The sequence below is a fragment of the Phyllostomus hastatus genome, unplaced genomic scaffold, assembly GCF_019186645.2.
Source record: "Phyllostomus hastatus isolate PE091 unplaced genomic scaffold, TTU_PhHast_1.1 phas_contig_34, whole genome shotgun sequence".
Lineage (NCBI taxonomy): Eukaryota > Metazoa > Chordata > Mammalia > Chiroptera > Phyllostomidae > Phyllostomus > Phyllostomus hastatus.
Genome location: NW_025333857.1, coordinates 41219104 through 41239674, shown reverse-complemented (window position 1 = coordinate 41239674; position 20571 = coordinate 41219104). Strand labels below are relative to the sequence as shown.

Sequence of the window (20571 nt, the reverse complement as noted above, 5' to 3'; positions counted from 1 at the left end):
TGAATAAGCATACCCCTTACTATTTACTTTATATTCCTCAATCCAAATATGTTTTTATTTTATTTTATTTTTCAGGATTCAACAGGCACAACAACGTTTTTGGGATTCACTGCTGCAGGCTTTGTGGTATTCCAGGGAAATAAGAGAATCCATTTGATAAAGTGGTGAGTCCTTCTTTTTTTTTTCTTTTTTTTAAACTGGCTTACCATTTTTCTTAATCTTGTTCTTTTTTCCCCACCTTTGGCTTTTTTTTTTTTTTTTTGAGATATCAAATAGGATGCCTGGTATTCATTTCTTTGGAACTTCATTATAAAGGGATCTATTATCTATAAATGAAACCCGATCTAGGTTGCCCTCTCTTAAGAGGGAATCAGATTTGTAGAGCTGAGAGGTGAACTCAGGAGACCTAGGGTGTGTCCAGAGCTCAGAGGCTCTGCTTCCAAAAGAGAAGGTGTCTAGTGCTTTCTCACCAGTAGCTTCTGCTGTCACCAGAGGGTGACCGGGATGCGGGGGTGGGGATGGTGGTCAAGGAAGGTAAAGGTGCCTGTTTCCTTGAGCAACAGGACCCAGTCCCTCCCATTCACTTCAGTCTATTCTGTTGAACCCTTGCTGCAGACTTATTTTTTGTAATCCAGCATATCAGTGAAGATGCTTTTGGTCAAAGTAACAGTAATGTCTGCTCACAGTGCCTTACCAGTGAGAGGGCTGATCATCTCACACAGCAGAAGTTACAGAGCTCAGACAGTTCCATGATCCTTTAACTGAACTGTCCAACAACACTGTGTAGGATGTGCATCTCTCTGTTTTCTTTTTTGCCATTATAGGGTGGTCTGTCCCCAGGCTCATAAAATGGCATGGTCATGTTGCAACTCTGGCTTTTACATCTTCACACAGCAACACCCAGAGCCTGGAAGAGAGCAGCCCTTCCATGTGTCTGCTATTAAAGCAAGTGTAACCTTTTCTGGAGCCATGTGGGAGACTTCCTATGTATCCGGTTGGGCAGGATGGGGTCACAAGTGCCTCCTTAAAGCAACCCTTCTGAGAATAATGGGAACTCCTGACTGGGTGGTGGATTCAAGATTCACCCTCTTGGGATTGGAAAGAACATGATCTGTATAAATACATGACCCTGAGGAGAAATAAAGCCTAGATTTCATCAGTAAAGAAGAGGGAGGATGGTGACCTGCAGTGCCCACTCTGTGCAATCAAGGAGCAACATGATTATGTAAAGAGAGAAGAAGGCTGAACATTGTATGTGTGATGGGATGTTGGAAAGGCGTAGTCTTGTTCCTCCCTTCAGCTGACTCACTTCCCTCTCTGAGAGTCCCTGGCAGGTTTGTCAGCCCTGGTGTGTCTCACCGAGTCGGGGATTCACTCCTTTGGCTTATGTGCTTGAATCTGATGTTCTTCTCAATAGGCCAGTAGGCATCCATCTTCATTCCTGAGCTAGAAATGCTCTCTTGGCACTTACCTGAGCCTAAGTTGAATGGTTCTATAGGTTCAGGGTTTCTTTTAGCACCTCATTATCAAGGAGCTCTCCCTACCTTCTTAGCATTCTCCTCTTAGCTCTCTTCCTTTCAAACCTTCTTCACTAGATTAGCATTAGTCAGCTAATGTCCACTCATCTCCCGCCACCTTCTGGTCTTTTTCATGATCAGCCCTCTCTTTCTAAGGTGCCCAGTTTCTCTAAATATCTTTTTTGACCTACCTGTAATTGCCTTTCAACTCCATTCCAGAATACATTCCCTGCTGACTTTGGGGAGCATGGGTTATTTGAGGACTTCTTCCATCCCACCCTGGGGCTATAAAAGGCTTTGGGGTCCTGAAAAGTGATCGATCCTCAGGTTTTGAATTGCTTGAGTTAGGTTAGAACTGGACACAGCTCAAGTGCAGACTAATTGCAAGTCTCTCCCCTCCTTGGACCTCGCTTTCTTCCCTGGGTACAGTGAAGAGCTGGGAAGGACAATCTGACCGTTTGTTTCTATGTTCTACATCTTGGTGTTCGTGCTGGGCCACAGAGGCCAACTCCAATCTTCCCAGCCTCTGATTAGGCACATGCATTTCTCATAGTCATGTATTGTTGCTAAAACAAATTATCTTCTCACATTAGTCCTTGGGTTTTTTTGTTTTTGTTTGTTTTTTAATCATCCATTGCACTTTGTCTTTGTTGCAAATCCTCTACCTAAATTAAGACAACTTAATGCATCTGCACTATTCTTTATTTCCTAGGAAAAGCACAGGGGCACACATCATCACTATCTGAGGAATTAGACCAAAGGAATAAAAATAGAATTCTCCCCTTCACACATATTTTCTCACCAAGAAGGTGACTTCGTGTCTGCATTTCAGACAGATTTTAATCAAGCAGCTTCTTAAGATGTCCATTCATCAAGCTGTCCTCACAATTCGGAGCATCTCAATATATAATGAAATATTCTATGAACAGGGAGAGCAGGAATGAAATTTCACAGTGTGATGTGTGTGCTTCTTGGAGATGAGTGTGAAAGGATGGGAGAACAGATGTTGTGAATCCATGTCATTTCACTAACTGAATCTGAAACCACCACATTCTCCCTGGGCTGGCCAATTCTTGTTTTGGTTGTTAAGGTTCACGAGACCTCTACTGCTCCTTAAAAGAAAGGTACAGCTTAAATGTAAAAAAGTGGACTAAATAGTTGGGCTGCCTGTGGATCCTCTCTTGGGAAGAAAGTTGCTGTGTAATTCACTCGGGGGCTTTTCACTGCTCACTTGGCCTTCCCTGATGATAAGATGGTATCTTGTTTCAGCACAGCCTGCTTGGCATTGGTGAGTCAGCCTCATTCCTGTGGGAAAGCCAGGTACCTTGTTTAGTTGCCACTTGCTTTTTCCTCTCACCCAAAGGTATTTTTTTTTCCTTAGGCCAGATGTCTGCAAATTGAAGTTTGAAGGGAAGACATTTTATGTGATTGGTACCCAGAAAGAGGTCAGATACTGTTTTTCTAACTCCCTGTCATTGTGTGTGTGAGTGCGTGTGTACATGTGTGCCTATGAGAGAGATTTAAGCATAAAATATGCATTTAGCCTTGTAGGCCTAAGAGACCATGACCTTAAAGTTTGCAGTGATAATGGAAGCTATATGATTGAGAATATTTGAAAGGTAAGCAAGTAAACACTGGGCTTGCACATTTAAGTGTAAAGTTAGTGAACAATGCTGAGGGAATACCCCTGTGTAAAAAATAGACTGGGATAGGTTGGAGATTTAGCAAATGGGACTTCCCCTACCTCTGTAATTTACCAAAATACAGATTTAGGAACATGCAAAGAATACTTACCAAGCTAGATACCAACCAGTGGTGGGTAGAGTTTTATAAACAGAATTTATAAGAACCAAAAATCTTCAAATAAAGGAGTTACCAAATATAGGTTGGGTTCACCAGTGAACACATTTGGGAGGAAGGCTGAAACTTAGAACCTCAGAGCTAGGCCTGGAAGTCTGCACAATCTCCTGACCCCAGTTTTCAGTTCAACATTGGCAAGAAAGTTTTTAAAGTAACCCAAGTATGACTGAGATGAGGCAATACCTGCAGAGTTGATCGTGAGGCTACTTTTCTTTCCTTCTTTTTTTCTTTTTTTATCAGAGAGAGGGCCTAGGTAGATTAGTGTAGTGATATCTGCAAAGGGTGAGGTGGGTCGGTGGGTATGGGGGAATACAATTTTAAAAACCCTTTTAAGAACATAGTAATACACAAGTTACTTCAAATCTGTTTGGTAGGTGGCAGGATACAAATAGGTAGATATGTGAAGGAAAAACATGAAAAGCATCAACTCTGTTTAACATGCCCTTTTTTGTTTTGTTATTTTTTATTAGAAAAAAGCCATGTTGGCATTTCATACTTCAACACCAGCTGCCTGCAAACATCTCTGGAAATGTGGGGTGGAGAACCAGGCCTTTTATAAGTAAGTAGCTTTTATTTATTTAATCATAGGTTTTTGAGAACACCCATGGAACCCTTTTATGTTTAGCAGACAGCTCCATGTTCATTTTTTAAATAGTCCTTTTTATTCTTTAAAATAAATTATGAATTTGGTGCTTTGTTCAGAGTGACTCCCTACTACTGTTGGGTCAAGCAAGTCCTGAGCTCCCTGCTGGGTGTTTCCCATGGAATTGCTGTGTGTGTGTGTGTGTGTGTGTGTGTGTGTGTGTGTGTGTGTTGTCATTGCTATTTCCAGTCAACATGTCACAGGATCTGTATTTGGTTGGCTGCCCTCCTCGGAAGCAGACCTTGAGAAGAGTTTAGTGCAAGTGGTTTCTTTGGGAGGTGATCACTGAACATACCAATTGGGGAGTGGGGGAGGGAGACAGGGAAAGGAGCTGTGTAGGGGGCGCTATTGAGCAGGTCCCAGCTACTGTGGGCAGCTGGGCTCTGCTCTGCAGAGGAGCTCTGGTGGATGGCAGAATGTGCCTCAGAGTTTACCCACTTACTGGCAAAGAGGCTGGGCTGTTTATCTACCAATTCTTCATTTGTTTTGGTTGAGGGCCACTTTGGAGGTGGAGTTGATACTTTCTGGCACTTATGGCCTACCCTGGCTTGGGTTGAATGTATACTCACAACCAAAAAAAGAAACCTGTGGCCGAGAGCCACACGTGTTCATAGTAAGAGGCCTTCAGTATACAGAGATGAGAACCAAAGTTTTATGGGTGGAATGCCATCAGAGCCTAGGATGGTAGAAAGTCAGTGCTGGCTGGACAGGGCTTCAGAAACCATGCATAAAGCTGTCGGGTTTCCACAGAAGTTCAAATTTAGGATCTTTTTGCTGAGTTCCAGCATCTCCTCTTTGAGATGCACTTGATAATTGAAAGAGCAGTGGTGGTGGTGATGATGGACACGGTCAAGAACCTAGTCCAGCCTTCAGGGTATCAGCATTGCCAACCCCTGGAGCTCATCCAGGTAGATTTTTCTCAGTCTCTGTTCCCCCAAATCCCACAAGATTCTGTCTTACTCACTAGACTCCACTTCCCTGAAAATGTGAGTCTCTGCACTCCTGGGCTTTGGCTGATGAAAACCTTTAGGAGAATGATGTCTTAGATAATGATTTATAAACCCCTTCAGCCACAGAACTATTTTCCTTAAACAGAAGTGTAAGCAAAGCCCATGTAAAAAAAAAATTAGAGAAGCCTGTGGTTGTTGGTGGGGACCACAGTTGGGCCTGGGGACAGGAGACTGTTCATCCATTTCTTCAGGAGCGTGGGTGACCAGTTGTCCCAGTTTGCCAGGGACTTTCCCAGGTTTAGCACTGAGAGTCCATGTCCCAGGAAACCAGTCAACCCTGGGTACATTTTATCAGGAGCAGAATTTGAAAACCCTTGGATGAGATGATCCACAAAATGTGGGGCTTCTAGCAATGACAGGAAATGATGATGCTTATCAGTAGATTTTTCCCATAGTTGGTGCCACCTCAAGGCATCCATGTGTCCCCCGTGGTGTTTGGGGACTGGTAAAAAAGGGTACCCAATGGATTTTGAAAAATCAGCATGTCTAGACCTCTGTCTCTGTGAGAACTCAGAAGGGGAAATACAAAGGGATTGATCTTCTCAGTCTTTAGTTGGAGTCTGCATACTTTTTTTGGTTTTGTTTTTAAAAAATTATTTTAAAATTGAAGTATATGTGCACCCCTTTAAAGTATAATTCAATGGTTTTTAGTTTAATTCATGAAGTCATGCAACTATCAATTTGGTTTGATATGGTTTATCAATGGTTTTTAGTTTAATTCATGAAGTCATGCTACTGTCAATTTCCAGAACACTTTTATGAACCCCAAAAGAAGCGACTCACCACAGTCGCTCCATCTCCCTCTCTCCCCAGACCTTGACAGCTACTAATTTACTCTCTGTGTGTATGGACTTACCTGTTCTTCATGTTTCCTATGAAATCATACACTTATCTAGTCTGTTGTATGTGACTTCTTTCACTTAGGTAAAATTTTCAAGGCTTATCCATGTTATAGCATGTGTCAGCACTTCATTGCTTATGGCTGAATAATATTCCATTGTTTAGCTATACCACATTTTGTTTATTCATTCATCAGTTGATGGACATTTGGGTTCCTTTTTTTAAGCATTATGAATAATGCAGCTATGAGTATCCATATAATTTTTTTCTTTGGACAGTTCCCTTAGGTTTTTTCCTAGGAGTATAATTTCTTGATCATAGGGTAACTCTACATTTAACTTTTTGAGAAACTGATAAACTTTTTTGGACCCTAAGCTTTTGGAACTCTTCTGTTACTCTCTTAATAAAATCATCTGGTTCCTGTCAAATAATAACTGAGAAACATTTAATTATTTTGAGTGACTATTGTCTTGCAAATAAGGGAGTTAGTAGATAGAGTCTTGAAACAAAGCCAAAACAAGATATAGCATGACATTCTTTTATTGTAGGTTTTTATATCTATATTAGATCTGATCTCTCTGAGGGTAGGAACTAGGTTCTATTTATCTTTGTATTTCCTAAAGACCCCAGGCATTTGAAAAAGAATGACTAGATCAAATTGATAAGGCATGGTTCCTGTGCCAGGAGATTTGTAGTTCTTGATAGAAACTAAAAGGGAACTGCAAATAAAATACTAAAGAAGTGTCCAGGGGAGGGGACGAGTCTTACTATAGGGAGAGCTGGGAGGTAGAAGGAAGGCTCTTTCAGGTGGAGGAAGGACATTCTGAGTAAGGGACCAGTGTGGGACATGGAAGACATACATTGAGAAGATGAAAAGTTATACAAAGCTGGAGCAGAGGGTAGGTGAATGAAATAGGTAGGGAGATGGTGTGGGGTCAGATACAGAGGGCTGAGCCACCATTATAAAGATGGCAGAGGAACACTAGGTGGGGCTGATTGCTACTGATCCACAGACATGCATAAGGGGTGGGTAGCAGAGGAGAAGACCCAACACCCGGGCTTTTAGAGCCAGCTCACTAAGTCCTACTTGGAAGCAGCACAAAATTGAAGATCCTTTAGTGCAATCATGGGATTTCTATCAAGGAATAGCTCAGGACATTAATTAGTTCTTTTGCACTCAGGCTGTTTATTGTGTGTGAGGGTGTCAGTTGGTAGATGGAGTCAAAGGCAAAAATAGAACTGAACAGAGGGAGAGAAAGGAGAGAAGAAACGACAATCTGAGGAATCTGTTTTGCACATTTTGGGGTAGAGTCATTAGTTGGCAGCTAGCAATGAGGTCAGTATGATGATTATGTCATTGAATGGGTCAACTAGGCATATTGGAGAAATCACTGCCAGTCATCTGTGAATGCTTCAGGGGACCCGGGCATTTAGCTGTGAGCACAGTGGCATAGCACCCAGGTGACCAAGTCTTTGCATCAGCACCTCTCTTGCTAGGACTACTAATCCTAATATGTCTACTGATCCTGAGATGTTCCAGAACATTTTGTTTCTCCAGTATCCCATAACCATCCCTGGTCCTTAGGAAGAAGAAAAGATACTGCTTTTTCTGAGCCAGTTTTGTGATCTTGGACAAGTCTTTGGCCCCAGCCTTCTCAACAGCCTTCTCAGCCTTCTGAACTGGAGGGGGCTGGTACTCAGGCAGGCTTTGCTTGTCTCACCACGGCCTGGTGTTAATGAGTATGGGCTTTGGAAGTGAGCAGGCTTGGGTCTGAACCTTGACTCTGTCGCTTCCTAGCAGTGTAGCCTGGAACAAAGAATTTGCAGTTTTTGAGTTTCACCTTTGTTTTTTCATCTGTAAAATGTGATTGGCAACACCTGCCTTGCAGTGTGTAGGTCTGCCAGGCACATGGACCATTGATAAATAGTAGTTGTTGCTGGGACTGCCACGACTACCCCCTTCTCTGATTATGAAAGTTTTTTTGAGTGCCCCTTGGTTGCAGAGCCGAGCACATTCGACTGTGAAAGGTCTGATTCTGTTAGCCTCAGGGTGGGAGCCTGCTTCCCCGCTGGCACCATCGCTTTCCCAGGCAGAGGTCCCAGCCCTGCTTCTAGGCCTGTCTGACTGGCACTGCGCTTTAACCATCTTGGCTGGCAGAGCAAGGCCCTGATCTTTTTTCCTGGGTTGGGGATGCTTTGTCCCTCCTTTCCACTTCACCTGCCATGGGAACCAGGAGACATGGTGGGTAAGAATTCCCAAGTGCACTTTCAACTTGTGAATGTGCTGCTGGTTGTCAGCTGGCCCAGGGCCACTGATCAGGTTTGATAGGCCTGGCTCTGAGCTCTGCTGCCTGGGAACAGAGCCTGGAAGCAGAAACTCTGATATTTCCCTCTTGCTCCAAGCCCCATGGGATCCCTGACACGGTCCAAGTCACCATTTCAGAGCTCCCTTTGTGCCATATGTTTTCTAGGTGCTGTACACCCAGAGCCGCAGGGCTCACCAATCCTGGGTGCTGGTCCCCTGAAAGCACACTGGACTCACAGAAGGGCTCTTTGGTGACTGGTGTTTCCATGTGACAACTCTTTATCCCACACCTGCTTGTGCTGGGCACTGTGTTGGGAACTGGGGACACGGTGGAGGCTCAAATGAGACTCTCTGTCCCCAGTTTTGCTTGGCATATGTGCAGGGGATAAAGGTGGTCCTCAATAAGTTCTCTGCCCAGAGTTTGGTGTGCATTTTGTCAGAGGAACAACATTATACTTGGTACACAGGGACCCCCAGTAGCTCCTGGAACCTGTGCCTCTCCCACTTGAACGAGCACATGTGTCACCTGGATGTCCTGCTGGACTCGGACCCCTGACTCAGAAGGTCTGGGTGGGGCACAGGGACCTGTATTTCTAGTCAGTTCCCTGGTGTTGCTGGGCTGAAGGTCCATGGAGCACACTTTGAGTGCTAAGGTTCTAGGCCAGAGGTTCTCAGCCCTGACTGCACATTAGAATCACCTGAGGGAGCTTCTGAACAATACCTACGCTGGGGACCCCCCCACCCCCAGACCCAGTGAAATCAGAACCTGCATCCTCACAGAAAATGTTGATGAGTGTTCACAGCAGCATTATTCAGAGCAGCTAAAATGAAAAAGCTCAAGTGACCATTAGCTGATGAAAAGATAAAAGCAATGTGAATGCCATGGAATAGCATTTGGCCATGACTCACACTACCATATGGATGAACCTTGGGGACATTACACTAAGTAGAAGAAGCCAGTCATGGAATACTGCATATTATGTGATTCCGCTTATATGCAACGTCCAGAACAGGGAAATCTATGGAGACAGAAATTGGATGAGTGGTTGTATAGGACTGGAGTGGAGGGAAGCAGAGTAATGGCCATTGGCTACAGGACAGTACTTTGGGGTGGTGAAAATGCTTTTTTGATGAATGTTTAAACTGTGAATTATAACAAACACTACTGAAGTGGACAATACAAAAGGGTAAACCTTATGGTATGTGAATTATATCTCAGTAAAGCTGTTACTTGAAAACTCAGAATCTGGGATGAGGGGTCTAGATGTTGATAGTAATAAAAACTTTTCAGGTGGTACAAACATGCAGTCTAGGGTTAAGTCCTCAAGGTGAGTGATTCTCGAAGTAGGGTCCCTGGACCAGCATCAGCATCTCCTGGTAACTGGTTAGGAATGCCTCCTAGGGCTCCACCCCAGACTTGTTGAATCAGAAACTTGTATTTCCTGAAGACTGCCAGGCGATTCTGCTGCCCTCTGAAGTCTGAGAACCTTCATGGCTAAAGCACTCTTTTAAAAACACAGATGGACTTGGGTTTGCAGCCTGGTTTCCCCAGCTTCTATCATGTAACCATAGGTAGGTGACTTAACTCCCCTGTGCCTCAATTTCCTCATAAAGAAGTGTGGATTGCTTCTGAGAACTGTGAGCACAAAATGAATTAGTATGTTTAAGGTGCTTTGGACGGTGCATGGCCCACAGTAGGTGCTCTAGAATAACATATGTTGTTATTGTTACGATTACTGCAGAAGTTGTAAACCATGGGAAATTATATTGTTAATTCTAGAGGTAGCCTGTTAGGGCACCGCCCTTTGTCTCCCCAGCACCTAACCTGACCTTGTGCCTGGGCTCTGTCATAGCAGGTGTTGGAGGAGATACATTAGGAGCAGGCAGAGGGGAGGTGTGCTCCTGCAGAGCTGGGCCTTATGCATCATTGATGCCCACACTTTGCACATCCCAGGCAGTGTCTGCATGTGTTACCCTATTTGAAACACAGCTTCAGTGGCAGGGCTGGGCAGGAGAATTCCCTAGAGCCCTGGGTCTCCGGGTACTGGGGCTGCCCTGGCAGATCTGGAGTGAGGGGTGGTGAAGAGCTGTGTCAGCAGAAAGGTAAATAGTGGCCAGGCTGCCATTTGAATTCATAGTTGTTGTCAAGTCAGGTGTTGGGAAACTGGGGACTGTGTGGATGCTTCTGTGAGGTCGGATGTTTGAGAAGAGTCAGTGTTTCTGTGCTGGGACATTTGAAAAGGAGTTGGAGGTGGACGTGGGGGGGAAGGCAGGCAGGGAAGAGGCTGGAGGAGAGAGAATTGCTATTTTAACTCGATTGTGCCTTTGTTGCCTTAGTGGGAAAAAAACTTTGGTTCTGGGCTTGTTGATGTGGAGCCTGGGAAACAGAGCGCTGGAACATGTCAGCTAGAGTTAGAGCATGAAGGTTTTTATTAGCTTTCAGGGTGTTTGACACAGCTCCCCAGAATTTCTGTGATTTAGAGAGTTGGCTTCGGTAGCGCCATCGTGAGGTGATGGGGAGGTTTTGGGAGTGATACAGGGAGACAGGGACAGGAAGGATACATTGTATAATGAACAGGTACTTTCAAGTCACTGAATCTCATTTAACCCTCCACAGAACTCTATGAATTAGGTATTATACTACCCTCCCCTTTTAAAAAATTAGTGGGAAAATTGGGACTCAGAAAAGCTGTATGACTTGACCAAGATCACAGGACCAACAGCAGGTAGGAGCCTGGCCCTCTGCTCTTTCAGGTAAAAGGCCACCTCTCAGGACATTTAAAGGAGAACATGGGAACTCAGAGATTCTCAAATGCAAGTGGGCAGCCTTTGAATGGCCTTGGGATGTTTGATAAAAATACAAACACCTGGGCCCCTCTCCAGACCCGCTAAATGAGACTCCAGTGATGGGGCCTGGTGACCAGTGTTTTTACCCTGTATTCCAGGTGCTGCTGGTGCTTGGTGGGATTTGGGAACTAGTCCGCCTTTCTCTTCCCCCGTCCTCATCCTCCCATCCTGCTGTCAGTGCTTCCCGGTTCCCAGTGGGGTTATGTTGTTCAAGCTCTCAGAATAAGCTGCCCCATTAAAGTTCCGTGGAAGATCTCAACCCAAACATTATCAGGAGTCCACCTGGGTATTTGGGAGGGAATTGGAGGTAGTGCTTAGGCGAGTGTCTCTGAGCAAATCAAATGACACAAATAATCACAAAAGGCAATCAGCTGCCAGAAAAAGGCCAACACTTTTTTCACTCCTCTCATCCTGAGCAGACAGCTACTCGCTTTCTCTGTGAAATGTGTCTTTTGACCTGTTTTTCTCAAGGCACTCTGAGGGTTTATGTTCCACACAGTGCACACGCCTCCCACCATTCCGGGTGTCAGGAGAAGGCAGCAGCCTCCCTGAGGGGCCTGGAAGGGTGGGTGCAGAGTCTGAATCAGCGAAAACGAGAGCCACCCACCTGTCCCCAGAAGAGGGTCATTGGAGCGGCTGTGCTAGCCATACCTCTGGGAGCCACTCACATCTGAGCCCAGAGTTGAGTTTGAATTTCAAACACTCTGAGTAAGGCTGTCAATCTTCTTTTTAGCAGACTACCTTGCCCCAAAATCCTTAGGAACCTAGATCAACTATCAGCAACAACAAAATCAATAAAAAATAGAGGCTTCTTTAAAATTTTTTAAATTGATTTTAGAGAGAGGGAGGGAGAGAGAGACATCAATTTGTCATTGCACTTTAGTTATGCATTCATTGGTTGATTCTTGCACATGCCCTGACCGGGGATCAAACCCACAGCCTTGGTATACAGGGACAATGCTGCAATCAACTGAGCTACCTGGCACAGAGGCTTCTTTACATGTTTCTCTTCCTTTGTCTCTGAGGACTTGGGAGCAACAGCCCTGCTGAGGGAGGGGAGGATGGCCCTTTTCTCAGGCTCCAGTGGAACATGTATCAGGCCTACCCACAGCTCTCTAGGGCCAGGATGTGAGTGCTCACAGGAGGAAGACGGCTCAGCAGGACATTTTTTTACTTAGCCAGCTTGCTGGGGACTTTTCTCTTCTTTACTAGGTGTGGTCTGTCACCCAGCTCTGGTGAGCAGCCAGCAAGTCCATCCTAGGTGTCGGACGGTCTGGGATGTGGATCTCACATGCTCCAACTGGTCCTTAGGGCTTCTGCTCCATGATCTCTGGGCTCTGCCATGACAGGAGCCACCTCCTCAGGCCCCTTCTCTGTCCATCTCACTCTCCCTGCTCCTCCTTTGTAGCCAGTGTCCTTCTCTGCTGGCTCAGGGTGCTTGTAGAGGTGGCTGGGAGAAGAAGCTTCTTTGCAAAAGGCTGTTACTATAGCTTTCCATTGTTCTGTGGACAAAGTCCAAAATCCTTGACAAAGACAGAGAAAGTGAGGGAGAGAGAGAGTGAAATAATTGCAGTACTGACATGGGCGAAATGCACATCAGATCTTCCTTTTAGTTCCTCTGGTGTTCAGGCCCACGGCTTTTGTGCGTGCTGGTCCTTCTGCCCAGGACACTGCCCACCACCTGCTCTGCTTAACACCTTCCCAGCCCTGGATCTCAGCTCAGATGTCCCTTCCTTAGACTGGCCCCGAGACTGGATCAGCGCCCCCACCCTACACTCTCATTGCATCTTTTCCTCCATAGCACGCACCACAGTTGGACTTTACATTTGTCACTTATTTGTGTGACTTCTAGATTAGTGTCCGTCTCCTCTCTAGACCTTACACTCCATGGATACGGAGGACGTGAATCTTTCCTGAGCATAATGTGGTGCACTGAGCAGGCTAGGTGTTGGGTTAATAACTGCTGAGCCAATGAATGAAGGTTTCCAGAGGCTCGGGATAAGGATCACTGCCTGCACAGAAACTTCTAGCTGGAGCCCTGGCTGGGTGCACACCTTTGCTCAGAATTATAGAGCATTTTGTTCATATTGTGGGTTTTTAAAATTGAGATTTTGTGACTATCAATATTTAAAAATAATCCCAAACTTTAGGAGACCATTCTTTCTAACTTGTTGGATTTAACTGCACGAGGTGTAGAGTGACTGACATAGAGGCATTCTCAGCTACCACAGTGGCTACCGCAGTACTTTCGCACCCGTGAGTGGCCTCTGGGCAGCTAGCATTCTGGAGTGTGTCTCAGAATGCTGTTGTTGTTTTGCTTGCTTTTACCGGCAGGGCTCACAGGTGCTGAATCAGGGCTTGGCGTGGCTTCTTGTTCCTCATGTATCTTAGTCATCTACCAGTGTGGCTTCTTTCAAAGGGCACTGGGTCATGGTGACTTACCCAGGAAAACACTCAGAAGCCAACAACCATTTCCATGGGGGCACAGGTCCCTCATGCCCTTTCTGAGGCAGTACATATTAGGTATGTACTTTGTGACACAATGAGTGACCTCTGTGTCACCAAGACACTGTTTTCTGCTGAAGTGTTGGTATAGGCACAGGCAAGAAAGTCCCTCTGCAGCAGGGAATTTAATGATGCCATGTGACACTATCCATCCTCTCATATCTTTCAGCTGGAAATTGGGAAAGAAATCCCTTTGGATCATCAATACTGCCTGGCATTTTTGCAGGTTGTGACCCAGTAGTGGATTATGAGAACAAGCATATGGGTGATCATCAATATTTAAAAAGAATGAAAAGAGAAAACATAGAAAAGATCAGATTACAAATGCAGAGAAAGTTAACTATTCCTTTGTGAAACTTGTCTTTCAGGTTTATGTGTGTGTGAGTGTGTGTGTGCCAACTCACGTGATAAAATGCATTTCTTCCTGGCAGTCAAAAATATGTAATTGTTATACTTTATAGCACAGGTGGCAAACACAAGGCCGAATCTGGCCTTGCACCTTGCCTCTACCTGGCTGCAATGCCGAGCTCCTTGCCCCTAGTTAAGGAGGAGTTGCATTTACACAGCCCTAAAATTACATTCGGCCCTTTGAAGGCAACCATGAGGCTGATGTGGCCCCCGGTGAAAATGAGTTCGACACCCCCCCAACCCCTGCTTTATAGCATATCCCGCTTTGACTTTCCAAAGTCACCACCAAGTCTGCTTTGCTTTTTCTTAAAGGTATGCAAAATCTAGTCAGATCAAGACTGTGTCAAGCAGCAAGATATTTTTTAAAGGAAGTAGATTCCGATATAGGTAAGTACGCATGCTTGCATTTTGATAATATGGTTGCAGTGGGGGTAGGCATTTACATTTGAATGTCTTGCTTATAAATCAGTGCACTTCAGCATATGCCCCTGTTTCAGTCCTCCCTTTCCACTTCACTCATTCTTATGTTTGTGGGCACCCTCAAACTCTGTAGTGACTTCCCCTTGTGGAGGGAGGGGAGGTATGGGTTCCTAGAGCTGGGTCAAACCACTGTGAGGTTTAAAAACATACATGTGCTCGTCCCTCCCCTTCCATTCTGAGTGTCCGTGCACAGACGTGTGCTTTTGTCTTTTGCAGCGGTAAGGTTGCCAAAGAGGTGGTGGAGGCAAGCTCCAAAATCCAGAGGGAGCCTCCGGAGGTGCACAGGTGAGTGGAGCACTTTCAGGGCTCTGGGAGGCTTATGGGATGGACAGAGGGATTTAAATTCTGGCTTTGCCAAATCCTCTGCAACAGGAAAGAGTGTAAGGGCACCAGCTGCCAGGTCCTATGTTGTTTTCATCCCTGGCTCCAGGCAAGGCACTCTTCCTGTTGCGGAAATCTCTCTCAGGCAGGTTTGGCTGGGCCATGGCGTGAGCACAGCTGGGCTCCATTTTGTTATTTGGTCTGTGGAGAACCACTGGCTTGATTTGCCCTTGAACGTCACATGAATAGGCAGGATGTGTGTGAAGCAAGGTGGTGTCATCTCCTGGCTGAGTCCATTGTTCCGGCCTCTTGGAACTGCCCTCTGTTCCTCTGTTCCCCAGACGTGGCTGGTTCCCATCAGCCCCACTCCTTTTAGGCTATTTCACATGGGGGGTGGGGGGGCAGTGCTCATATCTCAATGAGTTCCTGAATTCCAAGGGTCATTTAGAGGCCTGAGGGTTTACTTGGTCATTATTTGTTTAAGGCTACACATCTTCATTAAGGGGGCAGTAAATGGAATTCTTAGATATTAAATATTCTCTTGGTCGTGTTGGACTTCATACCACCACAACATACACAAGTCATTATATATCCTAAACCTCAACATGCTAAATATTTAAAGATGAACATTCTCATCATCGTGCTTCCCCTTTTGAGGACAAGATCATCATAAGCTACGTTCTTTAGGAAGTTTCCACACACGGGTTGGTGCCTATCCTTTTTTCCTGTCTCTGAACTTGGAGGACTTTCCCTGGGGCTCAGATTTGCCCTGTACCCTCTCTCCCCAGGGTGACTAGGTGAACTAGGTTCCTCTCACCTTGTCCCCTGGGATTGTTGGGCAAGAGGAGTTCCTGTTTTTTCGGAAGTGTGGCCAGTCTGGCCTGGTATGGGTGTCCAGATGTCACTTCTCTCCCACAGAGGGGACAGGACTGCTGTCAGCATGAAAGCCCATGCAGATGGGCACAGAGAATAATTCATCCCCGGCTGTGGATGACCTGTGGGGAGCAGTCACATGCAAATCTGCCAAACCAGCTTCTCTTTTGCTCTGAGAAGCAGGAGAAAATTGTGGGGTGGGAAGCCAGAGCACCTTGGCTGAGGAGCACCTTGGCGCAATACCTGTGAAGCTCTTAGAGCCCACCCATCAACAATAGTCATTTTTAATAATAGTTTTTAAAATTGCTCTTTTTCCACCTCAAATCGTGGTTACTCAATGCAGCAGAACAAAGAAGAGGAAATGATAAAACATATCATTTAAATTTTTCCAGTGTCTTTGGGCTGGAAATGACCTTAGGGATCACCTCGTTTGATGCTGCTACTTTATAGATAAGGAGAAATTAAATGACTTATCTGAGGTCATAAATTTGGGGAGGGGGCTAGGCCTGTGCTCTTTTCTCTGTAGCATTTGCCACCCAGAGAGCCTCTGGCATTCTCTTAGAAGCTGGGAGGTGGACTGCCTCAGGACTTTAGCTTGGTTTTCTTCTTTCAACTTGCAGCTTCAGTGTTTGAGCTTAAAAAGAAGAAATAGTGCTGGTGAGTTCTCTTGATGGCACAAACACAATATAGGCAACTGTTTCTTTCTAACAATGTACTCTCAGAGAGACATACTCCAAATACAGGAAGTTTCCCAATAGTCCCATAGTTATAGTCTATGGATGGTTAATGAGATCAGAAAAGAACTTCTTAAAAAGTGCTTCTCTTTTAAATTGAAATGTGCATAATTTATGGGAATTCAGGCTTCCTAGATCAGGGCTTCTCAAACCTTAACTTGCACAGGGATCACCTGGGGATCCTGTTACAACAGATTCTGATTCATGAACCAGGCATTTCTAACAAGCTCCCAGGTGATGTCCGTGGGGCTGGGTCATGGACTAACACCTCAAATGGCCAGGTTCCTAGATAGCTGAAGGTGAAAGGGGGTGACGGAAGCAGATTGGCCTTCATGAAAAAAGCTTTTTCTGGAGTGGACCGAACTACCAGAAGGGATGGGAAATGAGGCATCAATTTATAGTTTCCCTTGTTGGGAATCTTCTAAAACCCCCCAGGATATTACTGTACACAGGGAGCTGCAGGCCTGGACACACTGTCTTGCATCCCCCTGTCCCTTTCACTACCTCCTTTTATATGTATGTGGAAGCCGATTGAGTTCATATCCTCAGGATGGTCTTTGGCAGTATCTCTCAAATCTGATAATACAAGGAAGAATGTACTTATTTAAGTTAATGATATAGAGCAATCTGTGAGAGGACAAGGCTTGTATCTTTCTTGGGCTCTCCATATTCCCCAATACCACCTAACGCAGGGCTGAGCACATACTAGGAGGTCAGTACCTATTTGTTGAGTGGTTGCATGAATGAGGAGTGTGGGATGACAGCAGCACCTCTGTGATTTTCTGAGACCTGAGATCTGTGCAAGGTGCTGCCCTGGAGCCCTTGACTTCCCAAGAGGAGCCACGGCCACGTGGGTCGCTCTTCTGGTTCCTTCCCAGTAGCCAGTTGTGTGGTAGAAAATTGTTTCTCTTGAACAATTATTTTATTTTTGAATTGTTTTAACATCTTTGATGTGGCTGTCAAAAGTGAGAGTACAGCAGTGAGCTCCCTTTCTCTGGTGGTGTTCAGAGATGATTGCTAGTCTAGAATGGTGACAACTAGGCTGCAGTTAGCTGTCCTTCCTCATACTTGAGATTCTATTCTTCAAAGAATGACAAGTTCATGGACTGCTACTTCTACTGAGATGTGTGTGTTTAGGGAGAGACTGATGCAGACAGACTGAGAACACTGTCTTGGGATATTTCTTTCTTTGTTCAAAAAGAGAAGGTGCTAACTCTAATTTTAGTCCACAGATGTTTGCTGTTGGCAAGATCCTCAATCAAAGCCCTCTGGAGTGGCTACTTGGTGAGAATCACCTGCCCATCTCAGAGGCCTGGTGAGCCCAGGGAGGGCTGTGTGAGCCACCTGGGCATAGCACTCACCATCAGGGGACACCCAGAGGTAGCATTTGCACCTAAAACAAGTCCCTGTCCAGAATCGTGATTCTGTTCTGTCCTGATTAGAATGGTGAATGGATTCTAATCTTGGCCATGTTGCTTACCAGCTGCATGGTCTTGGATAAGTCACCAAACTTCTTAGATCACCAGGTTAAGTTTACTCATCTGTCAAATGAGATTTATAATATTACTTTGCCCAACTTCTAGGTTTTGTTATGGGGATTAAAATTAAGTGCTTAAAATTATATAGGGCCATACCAATGTGAGATGGTGATAATATCATTATCGTCTCTCATCCAAAAATGGGGAGCTAGAAGCTGACAGACACGTTCATGTTAAAGTCTGTTCAGATGGAGTTTTTGATGCCGGGCCATTAGCACTTCTTTCATTCCAAAGAATGGTGCAGAAACTCCATGAGCCTCATTTTAGTCCCTGGGTTTCATGCCATCAATTTTAAAAACAAATCTTAGAATATACTTGCAGTTCCCAAAGGAAACCTTCCTACCTCAGTGGAGTTCTTAATGACAGTTTTATCTGCAAACTGTTCTGTGCTGGGAATACACGCATGTGTGGGCAGCAAAGTGGGTCAGGTGTATTTGCATAGTCAGCTGATGGGTGGATTGTGAAAGTGGAGAAGCACAATGTGGACCCTCACCTGGCCCAGGGAGACCCCAGCCAGAGCAGCCATTACCTCAGGAGCTCAGGTAAAACAGCAGGGTGGGAGCTGATTGGAATATCGGCACATTCTTGAGAAAACTGCCTGACATGGTGGGACTTTGGATAGCACCACATGGCAGGACAGTAGAGGCAGCAGACAGAGTTCCCTCTGGGACACTGCAGGATGAATTGTGCAGAAAGGCAGTGTGGAGCACAGCAAAAGCACGGGACTAGTCCTGAGTCTGCACATCTGAGTGCCTCTAGTCAAGTCATAACCTCACTGAGTGTCAAGTTCCTCATCTGTGAATATGGTATTTTTCTTGCCTATCTTACAGGGTATACAAATCACTTTGTAAACTAAAAAGGCCCATTTGACTCCTGGTGTTATGTTTATTAGAACAACTGTGCTGGTGGGCTCTTGAAGCCAAGAAGAGAGTTAGGTGAAAAAATTTAAAAAAAAAGGTAACCTTGAGTCTAATGGAGTTGGTAGGAGAAGGTGGGAGACTTGCATTTTCATCTAATTTTGCTTAGCCCTTCCCTCCAGCTGTGCTAGTGCCTGGTATCGAGGTCTGCAGCCCTGGATTCTTGGTGCTCCAGGGAAACGCCTAGTTGTATCTACCTTTGGTTTTATCTGAATCTTGTGCTTTCCAGGGAAGTGATGTTCATCTCTGAATCATAAAATTGGATAGTCTTAGGGTTGCAATCCACCATAGGGGCCATCTCCCTCACTCTAGGCAGCACCTACAAGCCCAGATCCTTGCCTTGGATTTCTGGTACAGCAAAGCAGGAGTAGCCTATAAGTGTAGGGTCTAGGTCAGCATTCTCTTGACCATGCAATGCCAAGCAGGTGTGCACCTGAGAGGTCACCGCTAGAGAGCTCAGCCTGTCCCGGCACTAGGCAATGCCCAGACATTGAAACATTGGGCAGCAAGCAGCAGGATGCTTCCTATCTCCAAATGAAGAGTGTTGTGTGTGTGTGTGTGTCGGGGTGGGGGGCAAGTGGTCATGAGAAGCAAAAACCCTCCATAAAGGATCACTGAGTCCCTCCTTGTCATAGTTTATGCAGTGAGTTCTGGGCAACAGGACCGTTGCCAGCAAAGCTGGCCTGGATGGTCAGCAATAAAACACAGCAACTCAGAGCTAGTTTGTGCGAGAATGGATTGGTCAGCTTTTCAGAGGTCAGAAAGCTATTACATGGTTGACTCAAACCTGGCAACATGCCATGTCTCTGCAGAGCTAGAATTGCAGTCGTGAATGGCCACAGGTCCAGAGGAAATCCCATGGAAGCTTAAAAAATGGGAACCATTCACAATGAAAGAAGGAACTGCTCATGGGAAATTTTAGTCTCCCCTCCTTACTCCTTCCTTCTCCCTGCAAGGAATTTGCATCTGTACTTCTTTCCTTGTGAGCTCCCTCATGCTTGCAGTGCTCACCAGAGGCATCTCCTGGCCTGCCTCATGGGGTTATCAGTCCTGAGTGTCTCCTCCCTCACGGCAGGTTCAGGCTCCTCCCTCAGTGTTCCCATGGCACCTTTAGCCATCGCCCTGCTGCATGTTTTTCCAGTTGTGGCTATTGCACATTAACAAGTCATGAAGTAAAAACAGAGGTCAAGACCAGCACTTTAAACAAAATGCAGCAGAATAGAAAAAGACCCCAATGAATCATACTTAGCAATAGCTACTATTGCTGCATGAAACATTTGTTTTAGTTATGTGTCTTCCTGCATGTGTGCATGTATTTATGTGTGCAGAGAGGTGATATAAAATGTATTTCTTATTGCAGGTCTCAGTCAAAAAAGTTTGAAAAAAGTTAAGTTACGTAGGCAAGGACCACAGTTCCCCAGAACAGGGCAGACTGCCCAATACATATGTACTGCAAAGTAAGTTATTATAGAAAGAAATAATAAAGAAAAGAACTCCATGGTTAAACAAGACCTCGTAAATTTCCTTTCCAGCCAGTGCCAGCTGTGGGGGGTTTCCAATTCAACATGCTAACAGGCATCCTAATCTTCCCTGACGCCCCCCTTCCCTGAAGCGCCCCCCCTCCAACAGAAACTCTGCCTAGGGTAGGAGGCAGTCCTGTCAACAGTCCTGGAGGAACTCTGGCCAGTCTGAAATGGCAATTACGTGAAGCTAGGATTGCAATTAGTTTCAAACCTGAACAACACTGCAGGGTACCACTTAAGGTGCTCTAAG

The 20571-nt window shown here is 45.3% G+C and overlaps 1 protein-coding gene across 3 annotated transcripts in view; it reads left to right on the top strand.

The window, feature by feature from the left end:
• FRMD3 (FERM domain containing 3) overlaps positions 1 to 20571 on the top strand; it is a 264153-nt gene that overhangs the window by 198281 nt on the left and 45301 nt on the right. For all 3 annotated transcript variants that reach the window (XM_045840802.1, XM_045840803.1, XM_045840801.1), the window contains exons 8-12: positions 76 to 164; positions 2899 to 2962; positions 3848 to 3936; positions 14248 to 14322; positions 14632 to 14700. In XM_045840802.1, coding sequence (XP_045696758.1) covers positions 76 to 164; positions 2899 to 2962; positions 3848 to 3936; positions 14248 to 14322; positions 14632 to 14700 — 386 coding nt within the window. The remainder of the gene's footprint in view (positions 1 to 75; positions 165 to 2898; positions 2963 to 3847; positions 3937 to 14247; positions 14323 to 14631; positions 14701 to 20571) is intronic.